The sequence below is a fragment of the Gracilinanus agilis genome, chromosome 3 (genome assembly GCF_016433145.1).
Source record: "Gracilinanus agilis isolate LMUSP501 chromosome 3, AgileGrace, whole genome shotgun sequence".
In the NCBI taxonomy this organism is placed as follows: Eukaryota; Metazoa; Chordata; class Mammalia; order Didelphimorphia; family Didelphidae; genus Gracilinanus; species Gracilinanus agilis.
In genome coordinates, this window is record NC_058132.1 from 638110530 (window position 1) to 638129449 (window position 18920).

An 18920-nucleotide genomic window follows, 5' to 3' on the forward strand; every position below is an offset into this window, starting at 1 on the left:
CTTTGTATGCCTCAGTTTCTTCAATTATAAAATGGGGATAAAAATGGGATTTACCTCACAGGATGGTTGTGATAATAAAATGAGCAAATATTAGTAAAACACAGAGCCTAGAATTAATAGATGAGGTTAGTACCTTCTCTGCAACTTATAGTCTCAGACAGTTACCTAAGGAAATTAGAGGTTTAATGAATTATACAGGGCCACACAGGATGGAGGCAGAATTTGAACTCATGCCTTCCTTTCAGATCCACCCTTCATCCACCATTCCATAATGCTTCTTTTATCATTCTTGCTTGAATAAGAAAGTTATGCCATATTTATACTTACAGGCAGATGAGTTTTAAAATAATATTTCTAATTAAACTGCCCAATGATGTTAATTAGCTCTTACATAGCTGTGCTCAAAATTACATAGAATTTTCAATTTTTTATAATGTTTTGAAACTTTAAAAAGAGGAATGGATCCTTTTTTAGCATGATTTAATCATTGCTCCAGGGACAAAAGTTCATACCAAAATAGATAATGGTTTGGTTTGGTTCCATAAGCAGTAACACTACATTGCCATTGCAGCTCATTTATACAGAAACATAGATTTTTTTTTTTAATTCTTTAGAGCTTGAAAAGATCATTAATGTCATTTTACAGAAGAAGAAACTGAGCCTGAAAAGGGTTGTGATTTGCTCAAGGCGAGAGAACTCAGTAACAGAGCTGAGGATAGAATGAAGGACTTTTCATTCCACCATGTTGGAATTTGCAGAGTGATGGTCCTTCTTGGGACTATCCATAAGCATTTGTAAAATGTTTTTATTTTACCAAATGTCAGGGATTTAAAGAAAGGAGCAAAGGAGCCTCTGCTCTCAGAGAGATTGCATTCCGTTGAGGGACACAACCCACAGCCAAATTGGAAATTTATAGATGTAAGAATGAAAATTTAGGTATTTATAAATATATATTAAAATATGTGGCCGCCAGGAATCAACAATTTAGATTGATTCCGTAATTAAATCAGACCCAAGTCAGCATCGGGTTGAAGAGTTTATTTACAGTTTGGTAGGTTAAAAAGTAGGAATAAAGAGAAAAAGGAGAGAGGCTAGTCCAGGCCAAAGGCCTGGACGGAGAGAGAAGAAGGTTATAAAGCTTAATAATGAAGCTGTAAGCCACAGGGCCCAACAGCCAGATAGGCAGAGTTTAGAATTGGCCCAGCTAGGCCAAGGAAGCCAGCCTAACTTACCCACGTGACAATATAGAGCGTAATCTGTCTGTGGTCTCAGGAGATGCTTCTTCTTCCAGTTCGAGACAGCAACTGCCCCACAGGAAGTTCACCAACTTACTTAAAGAGATCGTGTCTTTCATCACTTCCTGTGGTCCACCTCTAATTCAAATGGACAAATGGCAGTTTCTACATTGATTTGGACTGCCCAAAGGGCAGTCCCTTATTCTTGATTTGTTACTTATTGTCACGTGTGGGTAACTCGTCTCCCCTCCCCACTAAGGGAGGTGAGAGTGACATCATTAGCATGCCTGGGTTGAGTAGATTTTTGACTATTAATGGGATCGAGCTAATTCTATTTACACATAGGGTAAATTGGAGAATTCTAATTCTAAGGCAGAAGAGTGGTAACGGCTAGGTAATCCGGGTTAAGTGACTTGCCCAAGGACATACAACTAGGAAGAGTCTGAATCCAGATTTGAATCCAGGTCCTCCAGAGTCCAGGCTTGACTCTCTATCTACTGAGCCACCTAGCTGCTCCTAAAGGTTTCTCATAGAAGGTGGAATTTGAGCTGGGCCCTGAAGGAAATCAGGAGGTGGGGATGAAGGAGAGCATCCCAGGCTTGGAAATAGACTGTGAAACTACCCAAATTTGGGGAGATAGAGTATCTTGTGTGAGGAATAATAAGAAGGCTAGAGCCACTGAATAGAAGAGTAAGGAGAGAGGGAAATGTGGGGAGGAGAAATAAATATTTATATGTCTTCTACTATGTGCCAGGCACTATGTGAAGAACTTTTTGCAAATGTTATTGCATATCCCTGAGAAGTGTGTGTTATTTTTATCACCATTTTATAGTTGAGGAAACTGAGACAAACAGAGATTAAGTGATTTTCCCAGGGTCATACAACTAGAAAGTGTCAGAGGTTGGATTTGAACTCATAATTTCCTGAAGTTAAGCCCAACATTCTATCCCAAGTACCTCTCACTATCCCTAGAATATGTGGGTTAGGTGTGTAAAAATGTAAAAAGACTAGAAAAATAGGATGAGGCTGGGTTATGAAGGGTTTTGAATGTCCAAGGATTTTATATTTGATCCTACAAGTAAGGAATTTGTGGAATTTACTGAATAAGGCACTGACACAACCAAACCTGTGCTATCAGCAAACTGGTAGCCAAGGAGAGGATGACTGGAGTGGGGAGTTGGGGCAGATAGCCCCACCAGCAAGCTGTTGCAATATTCCAGGTGTGAAGTGGTAAGGGCCTGTATAGGATGGGGGCAGTGTCAGAGAAGAAAAGGGGGTCTATATGAGGGATATTCTTAATGGATAGCAGGTGAAATAAATTGGATATTTTTGAAGGAGTAGAGAGGTCAGGAGTCAAGGAAGACATCTAAATCAGGAGCCTATGTAACTGTGAGGATGGATGCTGGTACCCTCAACAGGAATGAACTGAGAGAAAAGTCTGATACACTTCTCGAACTATAGTCAAGAAGTCCAGACCACAGATAAAATGCATCCAGAATTTTGTTTCTATCAGCCAATAGCTACTGAGTTCCTATCATGTGTTGGGCACTCTGGGGGTAGTGGAGGGAGGATACAAAGCATTTAAGGCTGATCCTACTTTCAGGAAGCTTCTTTAGGGTAATTGCCACTGGGAACTTCCCATATCCTCATATTTAAATTTGATGGACTGTCCTTACTCTTTGACCCAGAGAGTCCACCGCTAGGTATACACCCCAAAGAGGTCAATGACAAAAAAGAGAGGTCAAGAACAACTAGGTGGCTCAGTGGATAGAGTGCCAGGGACACTTGCTAGCTGTGTTATCTTGGGCAAGTCACTTAATCTCAATAACCTAGTTTTTAATAATTATTCTTCTGCCTTGGAACTGATACTTAGCATTAATTCTAAGATAGAAGGTAACATTAAAAAAATAGGTCACCATATGCATAAAGAACTGGAAATAAATTAGATGCGAAAGGGTTAAGCCCAAATATAGTGAAATACTTTTGTTGTCATTCAGCTATTTTCAATCATATCTGACACTCTGTGATCCCGTTTGGGGTTTTCTTGACAAAGACACTGAAGTGGTTTGCCATTTCCTTCTCCAGCTCATTTTGTAGATGAGGAAACTGAGGCAATCAGGATTAAATAACTTGTCCAGGGTCATATAGTTGGTGTCTGTGGCTGGACTTGATCAGAAAGGATGAATCTTCCTGACTCTAGGACCAACACTCAATCCACAGTGCTACCTACATGCCTCACTAATTATTCAGCATCAAAGGTAATTTGATCAAAGCATAAACAGAATTAGAACCCAGGCTTTCTGATGCTGCTAAGAATTACAGCCATCTTAGGTCTCTGAATAAGAATCATGGCACATCTGTTAGCAAAAGTTTGTTCTCAGGTAAGAGGTTGGATCCAGAGGCAGAACCACAACTCTCTTAGATAGGAGAAGGTTCCCCTATTGCTTTGCAGAGCTAGAGAGTAGTGCATAACTCTTTTCATATGATGGCTAGTTTTTGTTTTTGTTTTTTGTTTTTTAAACCCTTATCTTCTATCTTAGAATCAATTCTAAGAATTAGTTCCAAGAAAAAAGAGTGGCAAGGACTAGGAAATGGGGAAGAAGTAACTCGTCCAGAGTTACACAGCTAGGAAGCATGAGTCCAGATCTGAATCCAAGACTCCAGACTTGGTACTTTTAACTCCTGAGCCCCCTAGCTGTCTCCAGTGCTATCATTTTTTTTTTAAACCCTTGTACTTCGGTGTATTGTCTCATAGGTGGAAGATTGGTAAGGGTGGGCAATGGGGGTCAAATGACTTGCCCAGGGTCACACAGCTGGGAAGTGGCTGAGGCCGGGTTTGAACCTAGGACCTCCCGTCTCTAGGCCTGACTCTCACTCCACTGAGCCTCCAGTGCTATCATTTTAATGATGTTTATACTGTTTTTTTCCTTCATGTAACACCTACAGAATTTGACACCATTGAAGCAAATAGAAAGCTTCGATTTTGTCAATAAACAATTTGCAGTACATTTTCCCTCTCTTTTTTTATCATTTTTGACAATTATATCTTGTATTCAGAAAGGTTTCCCACAATTCAAGCTGATGAGATTTTGGGGGATCCATTTTTTAATAGTAATGGAAATACCTTAACAGTCTTTTCAGCTAGTTTTTTTTTTTTAAACCCTTGTACTTCGGTGCATTGTCTCATAGGTGGAAGATTGGTAAGGGTGGGCAATGGGGGTCAAGTGACTTGCCCAGGGTCACACAGCTGGGAAGTGGCTGAGGCCGGGTTTGAACCTAGGACCTCCTGTCTCTAGGCCTAGCTCTCATTCCACTGAGCTATCCAGCTGCCCCCTCAGCTAGTTTTCATGAGAGTTAGCATGTCATATAAACAATGTACATAACCCAGTGCTCTTGTTCTCCATTCAACTCCTTGTAGTCTTGACTTTGGAGAATTAGAATAAAGTTCTCTGGGATGTTATCTTTTAAAAGAGGAAAACTATATCAGTTCAAAGAGCTGGAAGAGACTTTCAAATAGTTTGTGGAGTACTGAAGTTAATTGGCCTTTGAATGTTTAGTAGAATTCACTTATAAATCCATCTGGTCCTGGGCCTTTTTCTTAGGGAATTCTTTGATGGTTTGTTCAGTTTCTTTTTCTGTGATGGGGTTGTATAAGTATTGTATTTCCTCTTTTGTGTGTGTGTGTATGTAAAATTGTAAATTGTAAAAAAAAAATGTAAAATAAAAATATTTATATTTTTGTAAATATTCATTTATTTCACTTAGACCACCAGATTTATTGGCATATAGTTGAACAAAATAACTCCCAATATTGCTTTAATTTCTTCTTCATTGGTTGTGATTCTGCCTTTTTAATTTTTGATACTGGTAATTTGGTTTTCTTCTTTTTTTTTTAAATCAAATTAGTCAGTGGTTTATCTTTTTTAATAAAACCCAGTTCCTTGTCTTATTTATTAGTTCAATAGTTTTATTACTTTCAATTTTATTAATCTCTCCATTGGTTTTCAGGATTTCCAATTTGGTGTTTAATTGGGGATTTTTAATTTGTTCTTTTTTTCTAGGTTGTTTTTTTTTTTTAAGTTGCATGCCCAATTCATTGATCTGCTCTTTCTCCATTTTATTGATGTAAACATTTAGAGATATAAATTTCCCACTAAATACAGCTTTGGCTATATCTGGTAAGTTGTCTCCTATTTGTTCTTTGATCCATTAATTCTTTAAGATAAGATTATTTAGTTTCCAACTAATTTTTAGTCTTTAGCCTTTTCTGCTGCCCTTTGTTTAATGTAATCTCTATTGGATTACGGTCAGAGAAGTACGCATTTAATATTTCCACTTTTCTACATTTGACTCTGAAGTTTTCCTGCCCTATTAAACAGCCAATTTTTGTGAAGGTACCATGTACTGCTGAGAAAAGGGGTTATTCCTTTCTATTCCCATACATTTTTCTCTAGAGATTTATCATATCAAACTTTTCTGAAGTTATTTCTCCTAAATTTCTTTCTTGTTCATTTTTTGTTTAGATTTATCTAGTTCTAAAAAGGGAAGGCTGAGGTCCCCCGCTAGTTTTTTGTTTTTTGTTTTTTTGCTATTTTTTTCTGTAACTTCTCTTTTAGGAATCTGGATGCTATGCTATTTTGTACATATATGTTTAGTATTTATGTTGCTTAATTACCTGTGGTGCCTTTTATCAAGATAATTTCCTTCCTTATCTCTTGATTAGACTGATTTTTACTTTTGCGTTGTTTGGGATCATGATTGCTACCTCTGCTTTACCTGAGGCATAATAGATTCTGCTCTAGCCCTTTACTTTTACTGTGATTCTCTGCTTTAAATGTGTTTCTTGGTGGCAGCACATTATAGGTTTCTGGTTTTTAATCCATTCTGTTATCCTTTTCTACTTCGTAGGTGAGTTCATCCCATTCACATTCACAGTAATTATTACTAATTGTGTATTTCCTTCCATTTTATTTTCCCCCTGTTTACCATTATCTCCTCTCTCTCTCTCTCTCCTTTTAGCCTTTCCCTGTTCACAGATGTTTTATTTTCAACTACTACCTCCCCCGTTTTGCCCTCTCTTTTTGTCTTTCCCCTCCTTCCCTTATTTCTCCTACTAAAAGAGGTTTTCAAAATCCCTTTATCTATGCAACTTCTCCCTTACATCTAGAGAGCTATTATGATTACTTATTGGTATAGGACTATAATTAGAACTCAAGGACTTCAATCAGCTCAATACTTTCCCACTATGTCACACTGTCAGAACTTGTGTCTATTTTTCAGGGTTTTACATGGTTCTAATATGTGGTCTAGGAGTGTCTATTCTATGTGACTTAAGAATCATATTCTCTGTAGCCCCTATAAATTGGCCTGTTTTGTTCATTTTCCTCCTATGCACCCCATACAAGGTGACCATGTAGTAGGGAATCTGATACTTCAGATTTGCTTGATGCAACTATTAGGCAATTCCTTTGGCACAGATTTAAACTGTTAAAACATACCCTGTTGGTATGTTTTACCAACATTGGCCTGGAGACTGTTTAACTTGTGACTTCTCCAAGGGTGGCTAAATAGGAGGTATTGTTGCCATACACTAACAGTGGGCTAAATAGGAGGATTGTTGCCATACACTAATAGTGGGCATTGGTTCTCTTGTGTTCTCCTTCCAATTAGATTATAAGGTACCTGAGGACAGGTATCGGGCCTTATAATTATTTGAATCCTTCTGGACCACTACTGCCCAGGACCTCTTCCACTTCCACCCCCTCCCCAGCCTAAAACAGTGCCTCCTTTCCAAGGAATTCAACTCAGTCTTTCATAAACCAGATGAACTGGTGTGGTGAGTTGTAGGCTTTGTTGAATAAACCTCTTTATATCTGTTTACATTTATTAGGAAAAGATAGCAGAGTACTCTGGTCAGGGTCTAGGTTACTCAGTAGATTGAGAGCCATGTCTAGAGGTGGGAGGTTTGGGGTTCAAATCTGGTCTCAGATATTTTCTCCACTGTGTGACTTTAGGGAAATCACTTAATTCCAATTGCATAACCTTTACCAAAGCTCTTCTGCCATGGGATTAATACATAGCATTGATTCTAAGACAGAAGGTAAAGGTGTTTTTTTTTATTTTTTTTTTATTTTTATTTTAAACCCTTAACTTCTGTGTATTGACTTATAGGTGGAAGAGTGGTAAGGGTAGGCAATGGGGGTCAAGTGACTTGCCCAGGGTCACACAGCTGGGAAGTGTCTAAGGCTGGATTTGAACCTAGGACCTCCCGTCTCTAGGCCTGGCTCTCAATCCACTGAGCTACCCAGCTGCCCCTAAAGGATTTTTTAAAAAGGGGGGAAGCAGGAGAGTTTATTATAATCTAGAAGGTCTGAGAAATGGCTGGAGTTTACTAAATAGGAGAGTATAGGAGAGTCACTTTTATGGTTGTATGGAGGATGGATTGGAGAGGGTAGTCCAAGAGGGTATAGATTTGAGTCAGAAAGACCAAATCAGAGGCTACTGCCATAGTGCTGGAGAAACAATCAGGCCCTGGTCTTGGATATTGGCCACAGGAGTGGAGAAAGGAGATGGAGTCTAGAGATACTGTGGAAGCTGAAATGACAAGATTTGGGATGAGAGACTGAAGGATGAGAATGATTGTGAGATTGTGAACTTGGGTGACTGGAAGGATAGGAGTAGCCTCAACAGAAATAGGGAAGTTATTATTAGAGACAATGATTATATAGTTGATATTATCACTAGGAATGATTTAAAACTAAAATTGCAGGGTAGAAATAAATGCAAAAAGCTTTGGAGTGACTGTGGTCTTAGGGACTTCTAGGTAGCAGAGTGGAGAATATTTTGGACCTCCAGTCAAGAAGACCTAAATTCAAATTCAGCCTCATTAGCTATGTGATTCTAGGCAAATCATTGACTCTCTGCCTTAGTTTCCTTAATTCTAAAAATGGGGAGAATAATAGTATCTGCCTCCTAGGTTTGCTTTGATGATCAAATGAGTTCAAATGATCTGTAAGGTACTTTGCAAACTTTGAGATGCCCTACATATGCTTTGTTGTTCAGTTGTTTTCAGTCTTATCTAATTCTTCATGACTGCATTTGGGGTTTTCTTGGTAAAGATACTGGACTGGTTTGCCATTTCCTTCTCTAATTCATTTTACAGATGAGAAAACTGAGGCAAACAAGTTGGAGTGACTTGTCCAGGGTACATAGCTAGTAAGTGTTGGAGGCCAGATTTGAACTCAGGAAGATGTGCTTTCCTGGCTCAAGGTCAGGTACCTTGTCTATCTCACTGCCTAATATAAATGCTAGCTATTATTATTATTATTGGTTAAAATAATGTGTTTTAAAAAATATTATTTCCAACAAAAGATGTCAATAAAATCCATTTAACAAAAAAAAATTTTTTTAAGAAGATATGGTTTCTGTCAATTTCAGAAACTATTTTGGAAATCTGCAGAAGTCACTTGCCCCATTTACTCCTCTTCCTCAAACATATTTAATGGGGATTTCCTAGATTCAAGAGACTATTGAGCTATGGGTTAGGGGAATTAGTGGCAGTTATAATGCATACAAATAAGTTAAGGTTTTGCACTGGTCCTCCAGCATTTTACAGTTTAATTGGAGAACAAATGCAAAAAAGAAAAAAAAACAATATTTTTACATAGCAGATAAGTAGTATAGACAGTCCAGTGTTAAAGGAAGAAGCTGAGATGGATGATATTACTATGCTAGAGAAGGAGGGAAGACTTTAAAGAAAAGACTGATTTTAACACTGGCCTTGAAAGGTAGATAGGATTTAGAGAAGCAGAAAGTGGAGGGCATTCCAAGAAGGGAAACAGTAAGTATGTCAGTTTGACTGGAGTAGATGGCAATTCCCATAGAGGAATGAATGGTGGAAAGGAAGGTAAATTATGAACTGACCTTGAATGTTAGGTTAAAGAATTTAGATTACTTTCAATAGGTAATAAATGGTGAACCATTGAGGATTTATAAAATGGGCTATAAAAGCCTTCTGATAAAAATAAAATCAAACTAGATTTTTAAAAATCGTCTCAAAATTTGTCTCTATATTTGTGTGTAAAACACAACAAATGAAAATAAAACTTAAAAATTCAAACTATCGCTGCTATGTGAACCTAGAAAAGCCATTTGACTTGTATCCCCAAGCAACCCTCTGAGAATATAAATTACAAGGTTCTGTTCTACTTTGATAGAGGGAATTTCTTCTAAATCAATGAAATCAGAGGGCCTGCTCCCTTTTCTCCACCACTCCAAAAAAATTAAATTATTAATAAAAATTTTAGTTAAATAATATAAAATTTGTATTGTATTGAAGACCTGAGATTTAGTCATGATTCTGCCATGTATTACCTATTATGACCAGGTGTCAACAAGCATTTAACAGTTGAGAAACATGTATTAGGCACTTATTTTGTGCCAAGAACTGGGTTAAGTGAAGAGAATACCAAGAAAGTAAAAAATAAAATAAAATAGTTTTTCTGGCGTCTGGAAACTTAGGCTCTAAAGAGGGAGAGAATTATTTCAACAGCGAGGTACATACAAGATTGAAGTAATCTGAGAAGGAAAAAACTCTTAAAGTTTGGGGAGGGACCAGGAAAAACCTGAGCTGAAACTTAGAAAAAGTCAGGGATTCTAAGCATCAAAGGGGAGACGAGAGAACATTCTAGGCATGAGGGACAGCAGAGTCAAAGGCACAGAGATAAGAGATGGTCTAAAATTTAACCTTTCTGGTTTCCTCGCCTGTGAAATGAGAGGGTTAAACAAGATGGTTTCTAAGGTCCCTTCCAGCTCTAAAATTCCAAGACAAAAAAAGGGTTAAAAAAAAAATTAACCTGCTCATTGTTTCTTACAGCATAGTAGTATTCTGTCATAATCATATAACACAATATGTCCAGCCATTTCCCAATTGGTGGATATCCCCTCGATTTCCAGTTCTTTGCCACCACAAAGAAAGCTGCTATAAATATCTTGGAACATATTGGTTCTTTTCCTTTTCCCCTCATCTCCTTGGGAAACTGAGCCAGCAATGGCATTGCTAATAAAGGTATACACAGTTTTATAACTCTCTGGGCATCATTCCAGATTGAGCTCCAAAATGGTTGGGTCAGTTCACAGTTCTACCAATAATAATTAGTGTCTCTAATTTTTCCACATTTCCTCCAACATTTGTCAGTTTCTCCTCTTATCATTTTAGCCAATTTGATAGGTGTAAGATGATACCTCACAATGGTTTTGATTTGTATTTCTCTAATCAATAGTGACGTAGAGCATTTTCTCATATATCTAGATATTGCTTTGATTTCTTCATCTAAAAACTGTCCGTGCCTTTTGCCCATTTATCAGTTGGTGGGATGCTCTTATTCTTATAAGTTGGACAAAGTTCCCTATGAATTTCAGATACGAGATGTCTATCCAAGAAACTATAAAAAATTTCCCCCAATTTTCTGCTTTCCTTCTTATCTTGCCTCCATTCATTTTCTTTGTACAAAAACTTTTTAAATGAATGTACTCAAAATTATCCATTTTATAACTTACAGTGCTCTCCATCTCTTACTTACTCATAAACTATCCATTAATCTGATAGGTAGTATGTTCCCTATTTTTCTAAAGTGCTTACATCTCCTTTTCTGTCTATGACTGTGGATCCATTTTGGTCTTAGTGAATAGTGTAAGATATTGGTCTATACCTAGTTTCTGCCAAACTTCTTTCCAGTTGTCCCAGCAATTTTTGCCGAATATTGAGTTCTTATCCCCAAAATCTGGATCTATACTTTTGTCAAAATCAAGGTTGCTATGATATTTTATTACGGCTTGTTGTATGTCTGTTCTGTTCCACTGATCCATCTTTCTATTTTTTAGCCAGTACCAGATAGTTTTTTTTCTTTTTTTTTTTAATTTTTAAACCCTTAACTTCTGTGTATTGACTTATAGGTGTAAGATTGGTAAGGGTAGGCAATGGGGGTCAAGTGACTTACCCAGGGTCACACAGCTGGGAAGTGTCTGAGGCTGGATTTGAACCTAGGACCTCCTGTCTCTAGGCCTGGCTCTCAATCCACTGAGCTACCCAGCTGCCCCTCAGATAGTTTTGATAATTATTGTTTTATAATATAGTATAAAATCTTGAACTACTAAGCCTCCTTCTTTTACATTTTTTCCATTAATTCATTAGATATCCTCACTTTCATTATTCCAAATGAATTTTATTATTTTATCTAGCTCTATAAAATAAATTTTTGGTAACTTAATTGGAATGGCATTGAATAAGTAGATCAGTTTGGGTAGAATTGTCATTTTAATTCTATTGGCCCTGCTCACCCATGAACAATGAATATTTCTCCAATTATTTAAATTTGACTTTGTGTAAAAAGTGTTTTATTATGATGTTCATGTAGTTTTATGATGTTTTGTTATGATGTTTTATGGTGTTTGTTTTAGCTGGTATGCTCCCAGCTATTTTATTTTATCTGCGGATGTTTTAAATGGAGTATCTCTTTCTACTTCTCCTTGTAAGACTTTGTTACTGATATATAAATATGCTGATGATTAATGTGGGTGTTTTATATCTTGATACTTGGTTAAAATTGATAGGTTCAACTTTTGGTTGTATCTCTAGGATTTTCCACATGATGAACTGTGATGTGTACAGGTGTGTGCTGGAGCCAGCTCCAATCTGCTCCCCAAAGCCAATTGTTAAATTTTCACTGTGAGCATTTATACTTCACAAATCAGCAAACATCACAAGTCAGGGTTTGATTTATTGTTTTGTTGACTGTCTAGCCCAGGGGTTCCCAAACTTTTTCGGTCTACTGCCCCCTTTCCAGAAAAACTATGACTTAGCACCCTGGAAATTAATTTTTTTTAATTTTAATAGCAATTAATAGGAAAGATAAATGCACCTGTGGCCATCACCGTCTTTCTAGATCACTGCAGCACCCACTAGGGGGCAGTAGTGCCCACTTTGGGAATCACTGGTCTAGACCTAAGAAAAAATAATGGAGAAAATATTAATAATACAGATTAAACTTAGAAGTATGTGTCCTCCTTTTTTCTGGAGAGCTAGCTAAACATTACAAGCATACTCCTGGGCATGAAGGCTAGATAGCATGCAAGTTAGTATAATTGGATGGAAGACTGCATAGATGGGAGTGAAAGAAGGCTATAAAGGTGAGGAGGAACCTAGTTGTGAAGAGTTTAAATGCCAAAAGGTATCCCTGGGAGTTTGAGTAAAATCACTTTTGAATGTGAGGAATGGACTGGAATTCAAAATACTTTAAATATCAATTAGAAGACTGGTGAAATCTTCCAGTGATAAGGACCTGAACTGGGCTAGTTATGGCATTAGTGGAGAGTAGATGACCCATTAGACAAATGTGAAGGTAGCAAGAAGAATTAGCAACGAACTGGATATATGTTGAGGGATCCCATGAAGTTGGCTTCATTGAGATTTTGAGCTTAGATGACCAAAAAGTTGCTGATCCCCTAGAGTTCAGGGCATGTGAGAAAAATGGGTGAGTTTGAGAGGAAAAGTAATGAATTGTTTTAGGCATGTTGCATTGAGATGCCTATAGAAAATCCAATTCGAAATGCCCAGTGTGCAAATGGTGTGTGTAAATGGAGTTGAGACTTACAAATTTGACTCTACTGCTGAAACATCTCGCCCATTCCCACAACTTCTTGCCCAGATTTTGCAAATACCTCCTAATGTTTCTCCCTACTCCTCCAATCCATCTCCACGGTTACCCCTTCCCAATAGAGAATTCAAGCTCTGAGATCAAACAAATTCCCGTTTGTTGCTTACAACTAGGCTTCCAACCAATGCTGTGTACTCATATGTTACTTTCCATTATTAAGAACTTGGGTCCAGGTAAACCATCCTTTATCTGATATGCCATCTTTGTGTTCCTTATCTTTACACACAAGTTGTCCTCTCCTGGCTGAACTACATGTACCCCTCTGCTTGTCTCCCCCTCTTAAAATTAAATTCCCATTTTTCCAACATGTCTTTTCAATTCCCCGGGCTGTTAGTGCTTTCTCCCAACGTCCCTCAGGATCATTTTCAGGGGCAGGTAGGTAGCACAATGGACAGACAGGCCTGGAATGAGGTCTTGGGTTGAAATCTGGCTTCATAAACTTCCTAGCTGTATGATCCTGAGCAAATCACTTAACCCCAATTGCCTCGTCCTTGCTGCTGTCTTAGACTTGACTATTTAGAAGGTAAAATTAAAAAAAATATATTCTATTCACTTTGCATAACTTATATGCCACCTTCAGTAGAATCCTAGTTCGTTTGGCAAGGGAAAATATTTTTATATTAAATAAAATATGCCTAGCATAGTCCTAGTACAGAATAAACAGTGAAATTTTCCAGGTTTTTTTTTTTTTTTAGCCTTATGTTATTTAGATACCAATAGGAAGTTGTAAACCCAGGAAATTTCAGTGTTCTAAAGGGGGTTTTCCTCAACTAGTGACATCTGATCAAAGCATAACAAGACTACAATATATGTTCAAATTTTTAGTGAAAATTATCATTTCCTTAGTCTTTTTTATAGTTTGTTAAACTTAAAAGGGCTACTTAGCTTGTATTTCAATCACTTAAAGGGTTCTACTTCATCCCTCGGATGGAAATTCGACTACATTTTTTTTAAAGTTAGCCACTCCATAAACACTCCATACTGCTTTAGCCTCCTATTGATAAGAATTTCCTTCTTCCTTGACTGCTATCCTTTCCTTGACCAGTTATGGTTAATGAGTGGCAGGGATGATTGAACTTCCTACCTTTTCATGCTCAATCACATATCCTTGATCATTTTACAGACTGGAATCTTATCTTCCCTTTCATTCAAGGATTGCATTTTATCTTCTTTGGTAATGTTGCAGCAAAAAACTATCTGCTACTAATTGGTGCAATACTGAAACACAATTTTATCAAGTAGTATGCTCCTGAAGGGAGCTTCTGCTAAAAGCCAACTCTGTCTTAATAGAGAATTTAACAAAAGGCTCATATATAAAAATTTTTTTGGTTAGAAACCCCCCATGTCAGGCCCAACAAGCTCAAGAGCTGGGCATAACCTGGATTATTATAAAAGTTCCTGGGGGCAGCTGGGTAGCTCAGTGGATTGAGAGCCAGGCCTAGAGACAGGAGGTCCTAGGTTCAAATCCGGCCTCAGACACTTCCCAGCTGTGTGACCTTGGGCAAGTCACTTGACTCCCATTGCCTACCCTTACCAATCTTCCACCTATAAATCAATACACAGAAGTTAAGGGTTTAAAATTTTAAAAAAAAAAAGTTTCTTCAGTTTCTGTTTAAAGATCCCATGGCCCTCAAGAAAATTGAATACATTAAATTCCTTTAATACAGGTCAAAGCCTGTTACAATGAATTCCATTACAGTAAAAATCTTCATACATTGAGAAATATTTCCAAACCTACTCAACAACCACTTTATTTTGAGGTGTATTATATACAACCAAGTGCATACAATGAAATATTGTGGTTATCCCCTTAAAATTTATTACAGCTAAAAATTAGAAAGAGATGTTGACAATCTCATAAAACTATTTAATTTTGTATTGTTGAATGACATCCTTAGATAGAATATAGATTAGGGGTGGGGGGGTGGGACAGGAAGGGAGAGGAGGAAAATGGGAGGAAAGATGTTTTCCATAGATGAAGACAACACAGTGAAAGAAGGACAAGTTCTACATAGGGAAAGCATTTAGACAATTTAAAAAGCATACTGTACATGTATTACTATGCACTCTCCATCTTATTCCTCACAACTATTGCAAAGATTGCAAAGCCTCAGCAGTAATGTTTTCATTTTAACCTAAACAGCATAATACAAAGCATTTTATCTTCTAATAACTAGACATTTAAATGAAGTTGTATTTTTTCTTTTAAGAAAAGCATCAAATATTGAATTTTTATTTTTAACGGGGGCAAACCAATCAGAGCACAAGATTTTCATTTAACCAAACATGCATAAATTGCTTAATATAAACTGCATAAAGTGGGTAAATTACACATGTAAATACAAAGGGAATGGAGTTTTTTACAGATGTGAAGTGACTAATTTGTACACCAATTTAACAGTCAATTTAGTCAATAAGACATTGTAAACAGAAAATACGATGCCAACTGTCTGTACTAAAACAAGGAAAACTGCAATGGAATGGTTTGACTCAAAACAAAATTAAGGCACCTGCTTCAAATTTGGAGCAAAACTTTGCATTTTTAAAGTTATACTGGTTAACCAAGGCATTTCTCTTCAAATGACAAACAGGAACCTGATTATGTTAACTGAAGTGGCAAAAATAATGGCGAGAGAACCCTTATTACCTTAGCTAAACACCAGTTACTAGCTGTTTTCCTAGTCTTTGAAAACTACACAAGCAGTAGTTTACCTCTGTTAAACCTTCTCTACTAGTGTCACTGCTCATTTAACTGCCTCTAATTAAATAGATCAGAAGCTAAGAGAATCCTGTCAACTGTTTATTCACTATAGTCTTGTCCAGATGTTGTCCAAATGAGACTCTAGGAAGAAGTAAAATGCACTTTCCTATTTATCTTATACACCATTTTCATTAATAAGCAAACCTAGTTTTGTTCATTGGTTTTTTAAAATTGCCTATAACTACAAAGAAAAAATGCCACTAATGGCTGCGTAATCTTTCCAAATGTCTTAACTACAGAACTTGGTCTTCTTTCCCACGCTCAATATAACAGGTAAAGTTAACTGATAGCAACCTAGTCAAGCATCATACCCATGCCCCTAACTTCAAGGTGAATATTAAAGATTAAGTCCAATGTATTTTATTATAACATATAATATAATGACATAATTGTTATATTACATATAACAATATAACAAGATGTTAATAAAATTTTACATATATGTATCTTCATGGGGGGTGGGGGGATCCTAATCTTAAATTAGGGAAGGTAGACTTAAAGTTGACCTTAATTTAGTTGGTGTGCCTTTTTTTTTTTTAAGTATTGAAAGTGCTATCAACATGCTATGAGGTCTAAGGCACAGCTGGACTCAATAGCATGTTATGACCTGATAAATGAGTAGTGGAATTTTAATAATACATATTTTCCAAGCAATGCTTTAGCAAACTGCTTAACTAGTAGGGCTAACTTATAAATCTTAACCTGTGGTGAATACCCTTCATATTGGACATTATAATTCAAGTGGCATTTGTAACATACTTTTAAGTCACTGACAGGTTCTATCATATCATCACCTCAAAAAAACTGCAATAAAAAGAGGTGGCAGAATGTTTCATCAGGTTGTTTTATGGCCTCTTAAGTTAGTTTATTCAACCATGTGAAATCCAAGGTAGTCAAAGTAATAATCTTATTAAAATAACTGTTCTGGATTTAAGAGTCTCCTTCTATAGTAGGCATTTTGAAATTGTTTTCATTTTCAGGTGCCAAAGGCTGCAAGAAAACTAGGCTAACTACATCTAGGTGTTCCATTTATAAGCACCATAATACAGCACTGCTAAATTTGCCTAATGCGTGTGCTTTCAATTCACAAGACAGCAATATAAAGTGCCTCGCTGCTATATAAAAATCAGTTTCCAAATTTTAAATTAAGACTAACTGCATTTATACATCATAGGGCAAACAAAAATCAAAGACCTTTTTGTCTATACAGATTTAGTCTAGGTATCTATACTGCATACAGTTTTCAGAATCACATAAAACAAGAATTTATACTTGACTGAATAAGTCGGGTCCACGATTGTAGATCAACAATCAAATTTTATTGCTTTATACATGTGGTGCTTTTCAAGGCACTGTGGTATGAACTAGAAAACTTGGAATGACTTGTGAAGAAACCTTGGAATGACACATGAAGGATGACATGAAGAGTCATTCTGAGGCAGGATGCTTTACTGAACTGTTTTTAAACCAGGGTATCAAACATCAGGAATGAGTTCAAGTTATAATTCACAGGAGAATGAAAACATCTTAAGGTCAGTCACTTCACATGCCCATCCTGATACTCTGAATAATCTGGAAAATTGCTGTAAGGAGAAGAAGCAAATATTAAAAAAATGCTTTTAAAGAAATCTTAAAGACAATTTATGTTTACTGGAGGCACTTTAATTTCTCCCAAAGCATCCCTATCTTCAACTTTCACTTATCAAGGCAGAATGAGATTAGTTCAGTTAGGAAGAGATTATAAATTATATACTCTTATTCAGCGAATTTCCATAAAAATCTTAGGCTCCTTAAACTTTAGAAAAGGTGGTAAGAAATAAAGATCACTCAGGACCTGCTGTCCAAACCTGATCAAGCTAAATTTTTACTACGACTGGTATGACATCTGGTAAGTCACTATTTTTTTCTGGCCAAGTTGTTATCTGAAAAATGTGGTGTGGGGTTGGCCTAGAATCTTTCAAAGCCCATTCCAGATCTAAATCCTATTATTTTAAAATACCATTTGGCTACAAAAATTTGGTGGTAAATTATTACAAAAAACTGGAGGAAACAAGGTGACTCGGTGGATTGAGAACAGGACCTACCTTCAAATCTGGCCTCAAGACATTTCCTAGCTGTGTGACCCTGTGCAAGTCATGAAACCCCCATTAGCCTAGCCCTTATCATTCTTCTGCCTAAGAACCAATACACAGTATTAATTCTAAACCGGAAGGTAAGGGTTAAAAAAAAAAAGATACAGGTAAACGTAGTTTAGAATTACATTAGTTTGTCCTGTAAGCCTATACTGAAATGCATCTTAAAGCTTAGCCCTGAGTGCAGCGGGGAACTCATTCCAACGAATGGAAATTTCAACCCAGAATCTTTCATAATCTTTAGATTACATAAAAGAGCTTGGTTGCTGCCTCTTGCTAAGGAAATAAGCCTGCCACTGAAAGATTTAGGGAACCAAAGAAACTGCTCCACTCACTGCCTCTTGCGTCCACTTGCCCTTGTTGACATTTGGAGGATTCCCAGAAATCCAAGAGGCATAAAGCACCCACTAGAAGCAGCAGCTCCTTCCCTCCCTAGCCCCCCCCCCTTTGTCCCCCCCAGGATTAAGAAGGCTGCCCAGACGCTGAGGAGGTAGAGATCGGCACTAATTCAATCCTAGAAGATCTACAACCCGCTGCCAGCTGGTCCTCCTGTAGCGTGTGGGGTGAGAGAGCAGGGTTTTCCAGGAGAGATAAGGAAGGTTTGGGGCGGTTACCCAGTGTGACAGCCCCTCGCTGCCCTTTCCCCTCCATCAGCGTCCACACACAGGGCCCTCCTCCCTCCATTACAAACGAGGACCCAGAGGCTCGCTCAGGAGGTAAGTCCTCCCCGGCCCGGTCCCACCGACACTTACCCGAGCCGCAAACCACGAAGATGAAGAGCGCCAGCAGCCAGGGCCCTACAGACGCCTTCTCCTCGGGGGCGTTCCTCTGCAAGGGGATAAGCGGCGGCGTTAGTGGCGCTCCCCGGCAGCCCCCCGCCCCGCCCCCGCCCGCTCGCCCGGGCCGGCCGCCGGCCTCACCGACGTCTTGGCGACGTTGCCGCGCTGGGTGATGTTCTTGCTATGCTTCTCGTTGGCCATACGGATCCGCTGCTTGGCGACCATCTTGGCTCGCTGCGGCTTTGGTGCTCCTCCGCCGCCCCGCCCCGCCGGGGCCGCCTCCGCCGCTGCCGCTGCCG

The 18920-nt window shown here is 37.9% G+C and overlaps 1 protein-coding gene across 3 annotated transcripts in view; it reads right to left on the reverse strand.

Moving 5' to 3' along the window:
* Positions 1-14588: 14588 nt before the first annotated feature.
* Positions 14589-18920, reverse strand: part of SERP1 (stress associated endoplasmic reticulum protein 1) — a 9186-nt gene continuing 4854 nt past the window's right edge. The window contains exons 2-4 of one of the 3 annotated variants that reach the window (XM_044667625.1): positions 18763-18900; positions 18595-18670; positions 14589-17293 (exon numbers count right to left, since the gene is read on the reverse strand). In XM_044667625.1, coding sequence (XP_044523560.1) covers positions 17253-17293; positions 18595-18670; positions 18763-18846 — 201 coding nt within the window. In that variant the 5' untranslated portion in view covers positions 18847-18900 and the 3' untranslated portion in view covers positions 14589-17252. Of the gene's footprint in view, positions 17294-18594; positions 18671-18762; positions 18915-18920 lie in introns of those variants that run through there. The other 2 variants (XM_044667624.1, XM_044667623.1) reach the window with 2 other exon arrangements.